Source organism: Coccomyxa subellipsoidea, assembly GCF_000258705.1.
Source record: "Coccomyxa subellipsoidea C-169, whole genome shotgun sequence".
NCBI lineage: Eukaryota > Viridiplantae > Chlorophyta > Trebouxiophyceae > Coccomyxaceae > Coccomyxa > Coccomyxa subellipsoidea.
In genome coordinates this window covers 1,830,615-1,849,438 of record NW_005178035.1, presented here as the reverse complement: position 1 = coordinate 1,849,438, position 18,824 = coordinate 1,830,615, and the positions used below count along the sequence as shown (strand labels likewise).

The 18,824-nt window shown below is 50.5% G+C and overlaps 2 protein-coding genes across 2 annotated transcripts; both read left to right on the top strand.

Moving 5' to 3' along the window:
* Positions 1–1,157: 1,157 nt before the first annotated feature.
* Positions 1,158–4,199, top strand: COCSUDRAFT_15830 (cathepsin X; the record flags this gene model as incomplete). Its single annotated transcript, XM_005647787.1, has 7 exons — positions 1,158–1,183; positions 1,340–1,402; positions 1,673–1,809; positions 2,143–2,242; positions 2,528–2,710; positions 3,275–3,379; positions 3,944–4,199. Coding segments are annotated over 7 exons (870 nt in total), but the record flags the coding sequence as incomplete, so codon positions are not given.
* Positions 4,200–4,311: 112 nt separating this feature from the next.
* Positions 4,312–18,556, top strand: COCSUDRAFT_36731 (hypothetical protein; the record flags this gene model as incomplete). The annotated part of the gene is made up of 11 exons (XM_005647786.1): positions 4,312–4,327; positions 13,171–13,240; positions 13,812–13,942; positions 14,287–14,405; positions 14,806–14,973; positions 15,551–15,711; positions 16,182–16,293; positions 16,910–16,995; positions 17,257–17,357; positions 17,943–18,057; positions 18,403–18,556. 11 exons carry the CDS (start codon positions 4,312–4,314, stop codon positions 18,554–18,556), a joined length of 1,233 nt encoding a protein of 410 aa, XP_005647843.1.
* Between the last annotated feature and the right edge of the window lie 268 nt (positions 18,557–18,824).

The following is an 18,824-nucleotide window of genomic DNA, read 5'->3' as shown; positions in this document are numbered from 1 at the left end:
CGTCTTAGTGCGGAGCACCTGTTGAGCAACTGCTGAATCTGCCTTCGCTCCGAGCTTTTCGTCTCGGTGACCATCTCCTCCGCCATCGTTGATGCTGCAGCAGTGGTTCTGAAAGAATTCCTCCTAGCTGGTTTCCCATTATGGGAGAGGGGCGCCCTCAAAAGCCGCGTGCTACTCCTGTGCCCTGTACTCCCTGCCAATACGTTCCTTGCCTGCCAAGAGCAGTCGGCATGCTGCCGACCGCTCGATGAGGCTGGGCACTGGGCCATACTGCGCCCTGAAGACAACAGCTTTGCTTGTGTTCTACTTGACCTGTCCCGTGATAGATCTCCGTGCACGTCTATGCCAGTAGTGCTGCAATATTACGGACTTCTTCTCAAAGATCTTTTTGTATTTTTCACAGATCGCTTCAATTGTTTCTCACACGGTGCAATCTTCGTGGCATTGGCAGATCATGATGTGCTGAAACTTCAACTCCCTGGAAACCCTTGCCGACCCCTGTCGGAACCCTACTCGGAACCCCGAATACACTAGTTTCAAACCACAGCGCGCAATGTGCAAAGCTTGTGGGAAGTCTTTAATGTTTAACTGTTTTGATGTATTTCTAAGCGTATACAATGATACGCAACTGTTGTGTTTCCGTAATCTAGTGTATGTGTCCAAGTTGCACATTTCCTGGGTCATAGAAGTTACGTAGGCAAGTGTAGAGCAAGCGAATTGAAAGTTACGTGAGTGCTATATCTATAAAACTTACACGACTTGGGCTAGTACATGTTTAGTCAACTAGGTTGTAGGAACTGGGTGAGGATGCTGAAACTCGGCATATTGATAGGGTGCAGTCTTCTTCTTATGAACGCCACTACTGCGTGGGCTCAAGCGGATTTAAGACCTAGTGCTTTCGCAACAACCATCACACCCGACCCGAAGTACACGCCACTAATGTAAGTGCAGCCTGCGTCAGGGCATGTACATAACAAGATGTGTGAGCTCAAGTTGTTGTCACAATGTGTTCTTATTTGGCTTGCGTCCTCATTGTACAGGTGTGAGTCAACGATTTGGCATTCAAACAGATTGGTGGCAGAACTTGCGGGTATCTGGCCTGAGTTGTTGTGCCCTCCTGCAGAAAGAGTCCCCTTCCGCAGCAATCAGCCAAGGTTGAAGACCTGGTCAGGGAATGGGATTGGTGCGATTCATCCTTATGATGCATGTTTGGCCTCCACCTAGGCATCCGAATGACACAATCAGAACAATCTTCTCTCTGTGCTTAACTACTGCTTTCGAAATTCTCTTTAAAGTCGTTGCCCCAATAGTATTCAAGCTCGCCTGCACTGACATGCAGGCGAAATGTCAGCGGGGTCAATTACCTGTCTCCAGTCCGAAACCAACAGATACCTGTCTACTGGTGAGCTGCTGCCTCCCTTCAGCCTGGTTTTCCAAGCAATAATAACTGCACAAATAATGAGCACCGTGCCCACGGTTGATTAGGTCTTGCTTGGATCTGGCATAGTCCAGCCAGGGGTGGGATTTATGGCGGCCTTTGCCTGCAGCCTGTCTGCAGACAAGCCTTGCCTCTTGGCAGGAAATGCAGGCACCGGTAGAATAGTAATAATGAAATAGAGCCTTGCACTAGCCTTAGTGCAGTGACAAGTAACACTGCCTTCGTTATTTGCAGCGGCTCTTGCTGGGCCATGGCTACGACAGCAACGCTGGCTGACAGATGGAACATAAAGAGGAAGGCTGCTTGGCCGCCCACATACTTATCAGTCCAGAATGTGATTGACTGTGGCAATGCTGGGACTTGCGAGGGAGGTACGCATGCAAAATCCGCTGGCATCATCCCAAGATAGATGCTGAAAGGACGGTTGTTCTGATGCTTGTGCCCTGAAGATCCTTGAGAAGATTAATATAGTTTGAAGGGTTTCCAGGAATACCAGTAGGCCTCCGATTTTCCAAACATCAGAACCGTGTAGCCATGCATTGCATTTACGGCGAGGCAGCCCTTTCTCCTCCCTCCCTGGCGCTCGCACTGCCTTGATGATGTTAGCATGCCTCTTTCCCTAAAGATGGTCTTGGAGGCAATTCTGCTCCCGCCCGCTGATAGTCAAAACTCAGGGGCTGAAGAAGGTTTGGCTAATATTGCAGGCTGGGACAGCACGGTCTATGAGTACGCAGCTGGGAAGGGGATCCCTCCAGAGAGCTGCAACAGCTATGTGGCGGTGGACGGGCCAGCATGCACCGACCTGTGCGCACTCCAGTCCACCACACTTACTGACTTGACCCCTCGTGTAATCTGAATACACCCCTTTAGATTGCCTTTTGCAGTGCAACATGCGAGCCTTTTTCCAGAGGTCAACAAGCAAAGTCAGACTGTCGTTTTCTTGAGTATGAATAGAAGGGGGTCAATAAATCCGGGCAGCAGTTATGCCCATTGTTTTGGACCTAAGCTGAAAATCTTGCAGCTCTAGAGTGCTGCTGAGATTTGGAGGCAAGTACACTAGACTGATCTGATGTTAAATTTTGCACCCAGGCAGCAGTGCTTCTCCTGCAACCCAAGTCCCACAGACAACAAGGTCTGCGTCCCCGTGAGAAATTACAAGCGGCTGACGGTGCTAGAGCACGGGCGGCTCTCGGGCCGCGATGACATGATGGCTGAGATCCAAGCGCGCGGGCCCATCACATGTGCCATCAATGCAACTGCCTCCATGGACAGGTGCGGAGCAGGCAGGGCTCGGGTTTGTCATGTCTATAGGGGCAGCATGTTGGCCTCGGCTGGTGGGAGGTGGTACATATACTGAGCACCGTGTCCACGGTTGATTGGGTCTTGCTTGGATCCGGCGAATCCATCAAGGGGTTGGATTTTGGCAGCCTTTACTGCATCCGAAGAGTCTTGTCTGCAAACGCACCTTGCCTCTGGCAGGAAAAGCGTGTGAATAATGATTACAGGGGCGGCAATTATACCATGTTGCTTGATTTGCCCGGCCCTTAGGAATGGAAATTGTGAGATAATAAAGATAGTGCTGAAGGTGCAGCAGATTTGCAGCCCGCGTGACAAGCATGCTAGATGTGATAGGCACAAATATATAATATAAGATGAAGTTTGAGGGATGAGGCAACTGCATGTGCCCTCTTCTCATGAGACCGACAAGATGGTCATGAAACCTGCAAGGAATCTGTGTGCTGGCTGGAACCAGGTTTGTCTCACTAGGAAGCTCCCAGGCGTAATGATACAAGAGGATACTTTATTTCGCGTCAAATTCTCCTCTTGTTCTGACAGGTACAAGGACGGCATCTTTGCGCAGTACAACGATAACTTCGGCGTCAACCACATGATCAGCGTGGTGGGCTGGGGAGTGGAGAATGACACAGACACGGAATACTGGTGAGGATACAGACCTTGATCATGCAACTCTGTCATGTTTGCTGTGGCATTATTTTGCTGTCCTTTGCCCGAAATTTGTGCGGTGTCTGAATGGGAGAGCTCTAAAGGAATTCACACGGCGGACAAAACCTTTTCTAGGGTGCTTGCCAGGCACTGTTGCAGCTGCTACTGCGCATGGCATTTACTCAAAAGCAGTCACCAGGTCTTTTGTAGCCAAGCTGAGCTGCTGCACTTAAAAGGGCTTGACAGGGCCTAAGCAGGAATCCTGGGTTGCCCGGACAGCAGATATCGATACCATTGGGCAGTGCCATATATTCTTGACCTGCTTGGTGAATCTCGCAGTCAATGTGGCAGAAAGCTATGGGCGGAGCAGAACCAAGAAGCATAAGCCAATAAGCCTAGACGGTCTTCAAGCATCCCTGCTTTGCATGTTTTGTAATGGTTTCCCCAATTAGAGGTCATCTGAGGACGTAGGGGTCCAGAGCATTTCACATATCCCAATCCTAGGGGGATCCCCTGGGGAATCATGCCCTGCCGCTGAGTCAGCGCTGAATTGAATTGCAGGATCGCGCGCAACTCGTGGGGCGAGTGGTGGGGTGAGGACGGCTTCTACCGTACAGTGACGAGCGCGTACCGTAACGGCACCGGCGATTACTACAATGCCGGCATCGAGCGGCAGTGCGGCTGGGCCGTCCCGGACAAATTCGGCGCGGCGGCCGCCCTCGGCTTTGGCCCCTCAAAGTCTAATTTTAGCAGCAGCGCAGCGGGGGGTGACTCGACGCACATCACTAATAGTTTCCGTGTAGAGGGTCAAACCTGAGGTGTATTCTTGCGAGAGGCAAAGTGCGACTGAGAACAAGTTGCAGGTATACCATAGTAGCTGCAACATATCCTACCCCTTGTTGGAAAATCCAAGCAAGACGCAATCAACCATGGGCATGGTGCTCAGTATAAACACCGGCCCCTGCCAGCTGGGGCGATTTTCAGTGCCATGACTCTATTTTGGCTGGTTCAGAGTTGAGGGAGGGATCTTTAGTGTCGGAATGGTCTTGGCCAAGACTCTTGGGAGAGAATTGTGGTAAGTGCTTGCTGGGAGATGAATAGCAATCGCCTGCCAGCACTGATCAGTCAGGAATGGCATGGGCAGCATTGACAGGAGGGCTGGTAGAAGCGAGGCAAATGCATTCGGCCAGGCTGGTTCAAGGACGCCCCTGTTCTCCATAGTCTGGATTGTATTGAGCGGTTGGAGTTTGCCAAGCAAAGTTCTCCACTGAATTTTTTCACTAGTCTTGCGGATGGGCTCTGCAGCTGACTGCTATGCAGGTTCGTTAGCTGAGGCTGCTGTATGAAACTAGTACTAAGACCAGTGATGGACGATTCTTCTTCTGTATTGACGCTGGGCTCTTAGAGCATTCTTTTATTCGTTCTTCTTGATTTGCTGGATGCGCAGCTAGGCATGCGTATGGACCAGCAGGTTTAATTCTTCAGTAGAGATCACTGCATACCATTGAATCCAGGCCAATGCTAAATTGACAGCTAGAGATTATAATAATAGCGTAGTAAGGAATCCAGCCGTGCACAGAGCAAGATTAGCAGACAAGATCTAGATTTAGCTCATGATCTGTATACACGTAGGGGCACTTTACCAGAACACAGGGACCGCGAAGGGTGCACACCAAGCTGGAAAAGAGAATTAAAATGTATATGAATGTAAATCAATTTGATCACGTTCCTGCCCCAGTTGACGCGGAAAATTTCTTGCACTATCTTATCTTGCGCCGCCTTGCCATGTCGACGCTCATCTGAACCGCTGGAATGCTTTCCTTGAATCGTCATGCATTGGATGAAGCAAATCTTTGAATATCAACATGAACAGATACCCAGAACTCAGGATTCGAGGCAATTGTCAATTACATATAAAAACGAAACATGATCTTCGCATGGATCGTTCATACCAGGCTGAAAATGCCCGTTCTCGTCCGCTCCCGGAAGCAAAGCTGCCTTGGGCGTCACCAGTAGTGGGTTGGGTGACCACCTGCGAACCCGACGTGACGATCTGTCTTTTGCTTTCTTGCCTTTTGAGAAGACGATTGAAGCTCAGACTTCGTTTTGGGTGCAATGAAGTCAACCTTGTATCGCGCCAGCAGGCACCCGATCGATCGCAGGTCCCAGTTCGAGCTCCTTTACCTACAACCTGTTTTTTTGGCATCCTTTGGGAGCGGGGCCGGCCCTGCGCTGCCATAACGAAGCACAGTCCTGCATGCATCCCTAGAGGCACAAATGAAGAGGGACATGAAGCCCGATGAAGAATTGCGCCATGCTGGTGCGGGGCGGTACAAAGTGGTGCCCAAAGGTAGTCATTCTTATCATAATTACAGGTCGGCAAACCCAAAGCCAAAGGCCATAGGGCATACACGCAGGGCGTCTGCAGCCACCTCTGCCGGGCTCACAAAATTCTGCAGCCTTGTATCAAAAGTCATACCGCTTCATTTTGCCATACCTTGCACATGCAAGTTCTGAGGATGCACTGACTTCTGTCGAGGACTTCATTACGTTATCACCAGGTCTGGTGTTGCCAGTCGTTGCATGCATGATGCAGCCTGAGCCATATCCTGATCGTGAGAGGCCATTTATTATTATTATTATTATTATTATTATTATTATTGATACACGCTTGTCCTGTCAGAAGCAAGGTGCGTCTGCAGACAAGCTGCAGTAAAGGCTGCCAAAATCCTACTTCTTGATGAATCGCCAAATCCAAGCAAGACCCAAACAACCGTGGGCACGGTGCTCAGTATTTAAATCGTCCCCCGCCAGCCGGGGCCAAGAGGCCACTTTTCGGGGCAGTAAAATTGTGCTGTGCTACTCCTGCCCCCGTACAGCCCATGCCCATGCCAAAAGGCTCAGTATCCTGTTCATGCCGAGATAGCACTGCCATTGATGTCAGCACTCTGCAAACATCCCCTGCCATGCCCCCTCCAGTATGCAGAGAGCTTGCAATACAACACAGTTCACAGCGGCTACGGCCGCCGCCGCCGGTACATTGTGCAGCTTGCCTGAATACTCATGACAGCTTTGTGTTGTAGATTCCTTGCTTTCAAGCTGCGGGCTTCAAAGAACGCTTTTCGTGAATGCCCAATAATATATGTATTATACGTCATACAATATCTGAGCAGCATTGCAAATATTTCGATTAGTCATCAGAAAAGCATAAACCTAGAACCCTGCAGCAACAGCTGCATCAACCCCAGAAAAGCTTAGCACAATTCCTGGGCTACATCAACGAGCAGACACTCTTTTCCAGAGTCTTTAATTCGATTGAAGGCAGATTGGGAGGTGAAGGGGACTTAGCCGAGGTCTGTTGACCATGAATTTTTAAAGGCAGACTGGAGGAGTAACTTTGCCAGCCTTTTTCACCAGATTGGCTGGAAATAATTGTCCAAAATGTCAGACTTTCATCCACACAACTGTGAGATATGTCTTAAAAGTTTATAATGAGATTGACAGTCCAGACTTTGAAGGTTTACCCACGGAGAGCACCGTGCTGATCTGCTGGGATGCCGAAGCACATTGTGGTGGGGGTATTTTTGTTTGTCATTGCTGAGTTCGGCTATGCGCGGGCAGATGCCGACCTTCGTCCGAGTGTATTCTCGACCTCAATCACTCCGGATCCCACCTACCAACCTTTAGTGTGAGGGCCCCTCCACTGTACTATAGAACTAGATGTGACCTTGCTCCTTCTATGTGGCTTCTTTAGTATTGCTCCGCAGCAAAAATAATCCGACTATGCTTCAAGACACTCTTTTATCGTCCTTAAATTGGGTGCCTTTCTGCGCACACTACTGGACTCACCGCCTATGATCCGTGCAGAAAGAGCCCCCTGCCACAGGACTCAGCCAAGGTTGAGGGCTCCTTACAAGCGTGGGACTGGTAAGAAATATTGCTATTTGTCTCCATAAGTCACATTAGACTGTCTTGTTTCAACACCTCAGCCTTGATTTGCTTGATTCACTTCTCGCCATCCACAAGCAACCACCTCAAATTCCTCGCAGGCGAAATGTGGGCGGGGTCAACTACTTGTCAGTCACCAGGAACCAGCACATCCCAGTCTACTGGTGCGTCAGCTTCCTGCCATTGCACACTTGCTCACAGTCAATGTGCAAACTGTCGTCCCAACCCTTGCACTTCGAGTGCTGCACCCTGTTGCAGTCAATATTCGGTTCACTTCTGCTTCTCTATTCTCTGGTCTCTTTTGGCAGCGCCTTGTTGTTGTTGTTCTTCACTCCGCTAGATCACTTCCTCCTTGTTGTTGTTGTTCTTCACTACGCCAGATCACTTTCAGTCTCAAGAATTACTTTTTAGCATTGGAATTTTGCAGCGGCTCTTGTTGGGCCATGGCCGCCACATCAGCGCTGGCTGACAGATGGAACATAAAGAGGAAGGCTGCTTGGCCGGGCACATACTTGTCTGCCCAGAATGTGATAGACTGCGGATATGCTGGCTCCTGCAAAGACGGAGGTGCGCGCAGTCTGGCAGCTTACGCCTTCACAGAATTATAACTGTCAAAAGAAATATAATAATGACAGAGGCCTTTGGCCTTTCCTGCCAGAGGCAAGGTACGTCCTGCAGACAAGGTGCCAATAACCAACCCCTTGAGTGACGGGCCAGATCCAAGCAGAACTCAATCAACCGTGTGCACGGTGCTCAGTATTTATACCGGCCTCCACCAGCCGGGGCCAGGAAATAGCATTGCAAAAAAATGAACTTTGCCATTTCTTTCTCTATGCATCCACAATGCACAAGATTTGGGACGTAGGTTGACAGAGGAGAGTTGGCCAGTCACATGCTATCCATGAGAGCCAGTGCGCTGGTTTGTCGGAATGTCTGGTGCAAATTATGCTTCTAGGATACAGTATTCAGGAAAACATGCTCAAGGCCTTACTTGCAGGTCTTTAGCCGCAGGGCATGAGTGCAACTGTCTAGCTCTGAGCCTTGCTGAGCAGGGGGATTTGCCAGCGTGCAAAATATTTTATCCTGCCAGTTTCCGGCCACCAGTGATGGAAGTGATTTGGTGACTTTGCAGGTTGGGACGCCAAAGTGTATGAGTATGCGGCCAGCCAGGGGATCCCCTCAGAGAGTTGTAGCACCTACGTGGCAGTGGACAGGCCAGCATGTACAGACATGTGCGACCACCTTTTGCCTCCACCCTTGATGGTATCTTTTAATTAATGCCCTGATCCTTCCCTACCACTGGACACTCTCTTCGCTCTCATCGGGCACATTCAAGCAACGTCAGCTGTCTCCTGAGCTTTTGTCCAAACTGTTTTCTGCTTGACGCCTGGAACAATTGTTCCTGCTGCCCACATTCCTCAACCTTGGCCGTGAGATCTAATTCACTGAAGGCCACTGATCCCTGCAGCGAGCTTTGCAGTAGGAGGCAGCACATTTGGTGAACGCAAAAATTGCAGGCAGTAACAGTCCTGCCCTGTACTGAATGTGCTGCACTTTAATGACTAAGGATGTGCCAATGCAGGCAGCAGTGCTTCACATGCGATCCGGCGCCCCCGTACAACGGCACCTGCATCCCCGTAACGGACTACGAGCGGCTTACGGTCTCAGAGCACGGGCGCGTTTCGGGCCGGGACGAAATGATGGCGGAGATCAAAGCGCGCGGACCAATCAGCTGCCCAATTAACGCCACTGCAGCCCTGGACAAGTGCGCTGCTATATTCAATCCCCTCAATGTGGCATTGTTACTAAGCACTAGTCACGTCAGTTGGCCGCGCATGCATGCGATTGTCTTCTGACGAAAGGGAGGGAATGGTGACAGAGCCAGGCGGGTGTTTCCTGGCTTGTTAGTCCGTCAAGGGGCTGTTTTATGACAAAAGCTGCTGCAATGCTAGGATGGACACATTTTTCTTGCTTTAGTCCGCAAGCATTTTGTGGGGTCTGCTAGTTCTTTCATGCTGCACGCAAAACAACACCCTGCTGGGCTAAAGACCCTGCTGAGTACTCAGGGGATGGTGCAGTGAAGGATGGTGTGTGCATGCTGCAGGTATAAGCGGGGCATATTTTCACAGTACAACGAGGACCAGAGCTTCAACCACATGGTCAGCGTGGTTGGCTGGGGATTGGATAACGCCACAGATACCGAATACTGGTGAGCAACACTCAACCGTGGTCAGCTTCTCGGTTATTCTGATGCACACAGCAAATGGTTGTCACAAAAGCATGAGCCTGCCACTTGTCTCGATACTGACCTGTCAGACGCAGGCCATTGACCGCTGTTGCCATTTTGCACTTCTTCCTTTGCAGCAGAGCACATGCCTAAAAATTACCTGTGTGCGCTTTGCGTGCATACTGTTCGTAACCCTGGTAAGGGTGCAGGGAGTACTGACTCACAAAACTCCCTCAACACACAAAATAAATATAGAAGGCTTCCTAGAGCGAGAAAATGGTGCAAGTCTATTACAATCACAGGTCAAACGCACAGCACTGTCACAGTACAACTTCTACATGCACAGTCAATACTTACCTTTCACAATAAATTCTCTCTGGCGCTCGTTACATTGTCGCCTGCCTTTCACATGCAGGATTGTGCGCAACTCGTGGGGCGAGTTCTGGGGCGAGCGTGGGTTCTTCCGGGTGGTCACGAGCGAGTACCGTAACGGAACCGGCAACATGTACAACATGGGCATCGAGAGGGACTGCGGCTGGGGGGTCCCCGAGGGATTTTATAAAGCAAGCGCCCTTGGGTTCGGACCTCCCTCTGCCGAAACCCTCAGCAGCACCGGCAGCGCCCACCTGGAAGCTGCCAGCGCCAAGATTGGCTGAGTGCTTGAACTCAAATTTGAACTTTCAGTGAGAGAGGATTTCGGTGGGTGTACACCCCATGTCTTATTTAGCGCTGTAAGTGCAAGCCTAGAATGGGGTATACATCCTCACAATCTAATTCTTAGAGGTATCTACATCTTAAGGGGCCAGATGTAGATTCCCCTGTGGTTTCAGGGGTTGCGGAGCGCAAGCCTGAAATTGATTGGAAGGAGGCAGCTGAAGGGAAGAAATATCCCAAGCAGTGAATGAATCTTGTGAGCAGGCATCCAAAGTTGAGTGCCATCAGAACCTTAGGATATGCTGCGATTGAGTCTATGCCATTCGTCCTCTTGCGCCGCTCAGCATGCCAGCTGCTGAAAGCAGCCAAGTTGTCGGCTTTCTCTGCAAGTTTGTGTAGCCTCAGATGTGGTTCACTTCAAAACTAGGAAACTTCTGCATGCCAGAAAGACATGTGCGCATTCATAGAAGAATAAGCTCAGAAACACTGCCTCAGTAGAGTGGCTTGCAATTCTGTCTTTACAATTGCATTCGAGTTACTTTTGCTGCCATTCTACCCATCACTGTGGGCAGTGCTTCAGTTGACTTGGCTTGTGTTTCCCCGTGTGATGCAGCAGACGAGATCCAATATTTAAATGCAGTGCATTCTAGGCCTGTGACAGATGAAGTTGATTGTTAAGCCAAGAAGCTTTTTCTCAACAAGGATGCCAACGAAAGACTGGGTGGCACTACTTTCCACTATAAACGGCCTTTTTGGCTCTGAAGAAGCTGCTGATGTCAGCATGAGGTTCACGTTGCTCTGTTTTGAATTCGAACATTTGCTGCGCATGCGCATGTCTACCGCAGTGTCATAGCGGCTATGCGGCATTGATCATGATGCATCGTGATCATATGCATATGATGGTGAGGCGTGGCCAATGGATGAAAAGCCAAAGCAGAGGTGAATGATATGTCATGCATGCAAGTCGCCTAGGTGGAAGACGGCGCGTGTGCAGAGAGGGGAAATCATATGCATGGGAATGCGATGCATATGCATGTGCACGGAGAGTCATATAGTAACGAGCCACATCGGTAAAAGCTCTTTTTGATGTCAACATTCTCCTCCAGAACAGAGGGTCTCACAGGGCATGTGCTTCACAGCAGCGCAATGTCGGCTCGCTGTCAAAATTAACGAGAACAAGTGCGAGCGCCCGTGGGCGAGCGCGAGGTCATACGCGTTTAGGGGGGCAGAACCCAGGGATCAGGCCAGCGCCCACGACGTTGTGGCATTCATACTGTTGTGATGTTTTTATATTCAATCGCGACACTGGATTTTCTTTGTTATGCTCTGTATCGCTGAGGTGCTGGAGAGGCTTGGACTGATAGTTCAGGAGCTTCAGCTTCGAGCATTGGCAAAGCGTACGCTTGGGGCAGGGGAGAGTGTGGATACGTGAGCTTTGCAAGATGACCTCGATTCAGGCTCTGAGCTTTCGGCTGAGAAACTGTACTTCAGGCTTCAGAATTTAATGTACCACTCGCCGCCCCGTTTCTTGAGCACAGCCGCCACGTCGTATTCTGCACCAACCCCTGACTACCGCCCAGATCTCTCCCAGCACTATAGATTTCACACAGACACCATATAAGAAGACACACAAAACACACTAGACTGCGGATGCCAGTGTCTCTCGAGCTCTGAAGTGGACTCACGACTCGTCGCCGTATCCGTAAAGCCAATCGCCAGGGACATGATTAGAGATAAATTAGGGCCTAAAACGGGGCAATCCCCTCGAAACGACCTCTAGACTCCAGTTCGCGTTCCGTACAGCATGCGTGGCCGCCTGCTCAGGAGCCAAATGGCATAGGGAAGGGGTAAAATTTAGAGATAAATCGTACCAGGTTGGGCGACCGTTAAGGGCATTCGCCTTATGGCGAATGACCAAAAAGAGTGTGGGTGCGGGGATTCGAACCTGGCACCAAGCAAGGACAGGACGCTGCCTACTTTCTGTCCGCCGACAAATCGATTTTGATTTCAGCAGGCCTGTGAAGCTGCCGATGGATGACCTTGGCAAAGGGGAGAAAGCAAAAAGACAGATCGTCACGTCGGGTTCGCAGGTGGTCACCCAACCCACTACTGGTGACGCCCAAGGCAGCTTTGCTTCCGGGAGCGGACGAGAACGGGCATTTTCAGCCTGGTATGAACGATCCATGTTTACAACGTGTTTCGTATGTACTCAAGGTTGTGTATCCCTGCTCCCCAGATTGCAGGGACCAGGTGCAAATCCAGATTGCAGGACCCGACATATGTAGACGACCATAAAGCCTATGGACTCTGGAGGCCTAGAATCTGTCTTCTTGCATGCATTGCATCTTTTGCCATGGCATGTGGCCTGTGAGTCATCTGTTCCGTTGATGGCCTGCCTGCACTGATTTCGTGAGTCCGAGGTTACGGCCAATGAATACAAAAATCCGTTGTATCACGAGCTCGCGCCGCTGAAATTATAAAGAAGAGTTTAAGATACAGGATAAATTTGGAGATTTGCGAAGAGAATGCGAAAGACAAACCGAGCGTGCAACGCATCTGCAGTACTCCATCGGCGAGAGGCCCGCTAGTAACCAATGCAGTGCTCCAGGTTTTCGATGCACTAAAAGTCACATAGAACACAAGGGCTGTGACTGCAGGGTGTCGAACACACAGATATGCTGCACCTGGTATGCCCGGTTACCCCCGGTACAAGGCTGAACGTTTTCTATGCAGCATTGCATCGAAACGTTAATAAGACGAACATCAAAGGCAATCCAGTCTGAAATATCAGGATTTCTCGGAAGCTTAGGTCATTAACCATTCTTTTCAACGCCAAATTCTGCTCGGCTTGCTGCTCTGCAGGAACAGCTAGCATGGACTAGCCTCAGCGCTGATATCAGCTATTTACACTGGCCCTTTTGGGCCCTCCTGTGCTGCAGTTCAGTAGCAATTTCGGTAGCTGTGCTGCTTGTAAGGCGCAGCAGACCAGTGTATCTCTTGGATTTCACTGTTTACAAGCCTCCAGACAGGTGAGCCCTGTCCAAGCCGCATGCTGACAGTGATCCTAGAATATCAAGTTCCCTGCAGATTTCCGTGATCAAATGCGAATCCCAGCTTCCCCACCAGCTGCCTCCTCAGCATGGCTCCACGCTAGGCTAGCTGTACTCAAGTTGGACTATTTATAACATGTGTCATATTATTGTAGTGGTCATTCTGAAACCCGCATTCTCGGCGGTGCGGGAAAATTTTCAAAGCAACTTTTAGTGGTCTTCCTGAATTCCAGGGTCATGCTCCATTGAATTGGGCTTGTCGAGAGCTGTCTGAATCTGGTCTCAGAATTATCAAAAGGTTTATGTTTGGGAGTTAGGGTCATATTCCTGCCTTTTTTGGCTTGTAGTTTTATTGATTGCGGGTTTTAGAATGACTACTACAGTATTGTTGGTACCGTGTCCCCTGCTGCCTGTCTGCTTCACCTGCAGCTTGTCTGCAGTCGTACCTTGCCTCTGGCAGCAACAGTATACAAATCTTGTTGTAATGCTAGCAAAGGACAAGAGGAGAAAATGCTTGGGAGGCTGAAAGTTTTCAACTGGCTGCATGCAGGCTGAAATGCAGCCACGAGGTGTTTGCAGAGCAGATCCGGGCGCAGGGCTGCTATGAGGCGGACACACTGCAATTCATGGACAAAATCCTGCAGAACTCTGGCGTCGGCGAAGAGGCCTACATGCCGCCAGGTAAGCACAATGTTTGCACTGGGTTTTGCTATCTGTCCGTTTATGAGCACGCCACGATTTTCACATCCTCATCAACTCCAAGTGCCAGATGCCAGTCGCTCATGCTTCAGGTGTAGTGCCTTGTCTCACGGCCTCCTTGGACAAGTTAACTGCCAGTCACTTATTTGGCCGTGGAAGGCACCTGCAGACACTTTGGAGGCATTAAATCCTGGGAATTTTGACAAAGAGTTAGGCGGGAGTGTGCAGTTCTGCATTGCCTGCTGCAATGCAGACAAGGGAAAGCTACAGGGAGGGAGGATTCTCAGTTGATCAGCTTGTGAGGCTTGCTGTTTGTTGATGCACAGAGCTGCACCGGCCTCCGCCGTGGAACTTGTCCATGGAGGTCAGGCGGCAGGAGTCAGAGATGGTCATCTTTGACACAGTGGACCGGCTGCTCAGAGACAACAACCTCCAGCCACACCAGGTGCATGTTCCTAGCCTCACTATCAAATGGGTGCAATAATACATAGTCTCGCTCTGTGGAGAGGCGAACGCCTCTATGTTCCTTACTCTCTCCGGCAAAAGGCAGTGATGAATTCGGAGTGTGTGAGTCCCACAATAGCAGAGAAGGTGTCACTCTCCACTTGCCAGAAGTGAAGAGCGCTCTGAGCCTTGACAGCGCTTTCTCTGCCAGTGTCGTGTATTTATTCGCCAGGGATATCCCACATGTCAGCTTTGTGCATTCCAAGGGACGCCTCTCCGTGCCAGACAAGCACAGCACACCTGCAGCTTCTTTGCATGCGCCACTACTCTGATCAAATCCCTTCACTGGGGAACTGGGCGGCTTAAATGCACCAACCAATGGAGCCGCGTGGTCTGTGCAGGTGGACATTCTGGTGGTGAACTGTTCGGTCTTCTGTCCGACGCCGTCACTGTCGGCTATGGTGGTCAACAAATTCCGGATGCGCGCTGATGTCATCACCTACAACCTGGCCGGCATGGGCTGCTCTGCTGGAATCATATCGATCTCCCTGGTCAGGGAGCTGCTTCAGGTGCGCTTACTTCTTGTACAAAATTCTCAGCAAAGCGGGAGACGGATCCAAATAACAGGGCACCAAAGACAGACCCATCAGACAATAAGGCACCTAAGATTATGCCCCCAGTCGCGGGGCTTTGCTGATAGCACACTTGAAAGCACCAAAACACTGGTCAGGGAACTGCTGCAGGCATGCTCCATGCCTCATGATCGCTGAGGATTGAATTGAATCTTAATTTTAAGGATATTTGGTCAGACTAAACAAGTACAAACGGGCAGGCATCATAGAGATTGGACCCACTCAATCACCCCGTACAGGGGGCACTCAAAGTGGGGTGACTAATTTCTCCTTTGCTCAATAAATATATGGAGCAGGAAAGGCGCTAGAAAACAAGATATAGAGCTGGAAGGGGCGACATGCAAAAGGATGACGTGACAGGACTAATGGCAAATGGAGAGCTGAACTCGAAGCAAGTTGGCACGCTGTTTCTTCTTTCAATTCACTCCATGACATGTATTGAGTGGTCAAGTGCCACCTGACTGCAGGGTCCAGAGATATGAAGCGCCTACAAGACCCTTCATGATTTCCCCAGGTGTACCCAGGCAGCACGGCGTTGGTGGTGAGCACGGAGAACATAAGCCAGAACGTGTACTTGGGCAACCAGCGCTCCATGAGCATTCCATGCTGCATCTTCCGCCTGGGAGGCGCCGCTGTTCTGCTATCCAACCGCCGCCGAGATGCTGCCTGCGCCAAGTGAGCTCCCCCTCATGCAGTTGGTGCAGTGCAGCTGTAGTCAGCCGTGGCATAGCTTTGCCACATGGGACTGCACTCGTGTAAGTGTGTGTCCAACGAGTCATGATGAGGTCGCAATGGTCCAAGCCACAACAACCAGTAGTCCACACAAGGTCATTTGAGAGCTGAGCAGGCTGCAGGTTATTGTGGTGCCTGCCCTGCGCGAATATTGCCCTAGCAGTGGCACCCCTCAGTAGCAAGTTCTTCTTGTGGATTTGAAACATGAACTCAAAATCAGCGGCCCCGGCTGGCGGGGGGCGGTGTAAACCGTGAGCACCGTGCCCACGGTTGTTTGGGTCTTGCTTGGATCTGGCGAGTCCATCAAGAAGTAGGATTTTGGCAGCCTTTACTGCAGCTTGTCTGCAGACGCACCTTGCTTCTGGCAGGAAAGCGTGTAATAATAATAATAATAATCAGCGGCATGCGCGCAGGTACGAGCTGCTGCACGTGGTGCGCACGCACATGGGGGCACATGACGAGGCGTACAGCTGCGTGTATCAGCAGGAGGACGACTCAGGGATTGTCGGCATGCGCCTCGACAAGGCACGGCCGAGGCCCATGCATGACTTGAAATCTCTTAATACACATGATTTGAGAGCACACTTTTATGGTGAAATAGGCGCGTACATGTGGCCTAGCCTGAGCCAGAAGCACAGCGCGGCGGTGAGATGGCTTCCTTTCAATGAAGCATGGTTGACAGGCAATGAATTTGGTTAAAGCAGGCATCCACCGCTCCTGAGACACCCGCATCGTCGCTATCGAAATCCGTCCCGAAGTTTCAAGCGGTTTGCTAGGGACGGCCCTTCAGCAATCGTGTAAGAAGGGGGTGAAGACCTGTAGGTTGCAAGGGTGCATTTGCAAGTTGACAAGGCTGCAAGCGTGTGCATATCGGCCCCGGGTTTCGACTGCAGACGGACCTGTGTATGCCCTATGGCCCTCTGGGCTCTGGGTTTGCCATTCATAAAGATTATTATTATTATTACCAATATTATCATCCACCACCCATTGCAGCGGGTTGCAGCATGCAAACAGACGTAGAGTTGTCTGCCACGCAGCCTTCATTCTTTCACCCGCAATTAGCCGTCGAGCATCACAAGGCAGCCTGAAATCAAAGAAGGCAACAAGAAACTCAATTCATTTTTGTATCTTTCGTGCGCAGTCGCTGATGCGTGTGGCTGGGATGGCGCTGCGGGAGAATCTCGCTCGGCTGGGGCCAAAGGTGTTGCCTCTTTTGGAGCAGGCCAGGTACAGTCACCCTGCACGCTGAGTCAGCAATTACTTGTTATTTGTGTAAATGCCACGTATGGATGCTGCACTTTCTAATCTATAAGAAAAGCTAGCTGTCATTCATTGTTGCTGATGACTTGTTCAGTGCGCGCCCAGCAAAGCAATGGCACCCAATTGTATTCTTAGAATAGGCTGTTGGCATCCTTTACATGCTGCATTCTGCACCTTTTCTTGACGAAAAAGTGCCATAATACTTCTGCGGGGTTTGTCATGTTGCAGATACATTGCTGCTCTGGGTGCGAGGCGGCTGCTCAAAATGGATGTACCTGCCTATGTGCCCGACTTCAACAGCGCGTTTAACCACTTCTGCATACACACCGGTGACGAACACTGCTGCCACCTTTCATACAATCCAGACCTACTTCCATTGCCGGACATGTTCTTGCTGCCAAGTGAGGTTGCTATAATGTGGTCAACGTGCTGCTGGGGAATGTCCTGTGAATTAATACTGACTGAAAGCAATTTTTGCCCCGGCTGGCGGGGGGCGGTACAAATACTGATCACCGTGCCCACGGTTGACTGGGTCTTGCTTGGATCTGGCGAGTCCAACAAGGGGTAGGAATTTGGCAGCCTTTACATGCAGCTTGTCTGCGGACGCACCTTGCCTTCGGCAGGAAAAGCGTTTAAGAATAAGAATAAGAAGAAAGCAATTTCGATGCAGTGCTGTATCTGTGGCAATCCTGTGTGCTGCATGCTTCAGAACCCAGCAATGGTGGCAATATGCTGCGCCACTCAGCCACCTTTATAAACTGGCTTCATGAAGCCGACATGGCTCAACAAATGCGGAAGGCGCTTATACTTGTGGCACTTAAACTGCCTGTGGGTGTCCACTTGGAAGCCGCCAGTTGGCTTTTAAGAAATTAGTTCCACGAGTATTAAGTGACTGTTCGGGGTGGTTATGCCAGGTGGCAAGGGGGTGCTTGAGGCGATAGAGAAGCAGCTGGGCCTGCCTCAGGAGCGCATGTGGCCATCCAAATACACCCTCTGGCGCTACGGCAACACATCCTCCAGCTCTGTCTGGTGCGCCGCCCCCTGATAGGGTCTCATCTAAGGGGTTTAATCTTTGCATCATACAATAAACGGATATACATCTCCCCGTCCTGCCACACACAATCACCAAAAATCCTCGAGCAAACCCTGTCAGGGTCACTGCATCGGACTCCTTGATATTTGGCTGCAACTTTGGCTGAACTCTGGCAATCTTACATGTCAAAGCTTCAGTGCTGCTTCTGTACTTTTCAAGCAGATGCAAGAATTTGTTTACGGCTGTCCATTCTGCTGCAGGAAGCGCTGTCACCTCTCCTCAAAGAAACACCAAGTCGGACCATAATAGCAAAAAATATCTTTCGTTTTGCATGCATGTAGGTATGTGCTGGCATGCATAGAGACGCATGTGGGGGTCCGCCGGGGGGACCGAGTGTGGCAGCTGGCATTCGGGTCAGGCTTCAAGGCCAACAGCGCCGTCTGGCGCGCCAGGCGGGCCAGCCAAGGGCAGCACGCGGCGTTCCTGCCCTCCTGACTCCAAAGAGTTTTACAGATCTAGCTAGGAGGTAAGAGGGGTCATTGGGTCTTATGGGGTTTAGAGTGAAGATATAAATACCCCTCTGATCATTGTACTTTCAGGGGGATTGCCGACAGGGGGCAGGGGGCACCCTGAAATTGGGCCATCTCCTTTGCGCAAGAAAGGCTTGCGATAGTATCGCAGAGTATGGACGCGTTGTTTGGGTGTCCTCTTTCTTGAGACTGCACTATTGAGCTCCAAGAGGTCTGCACAGCAGAATTATGAG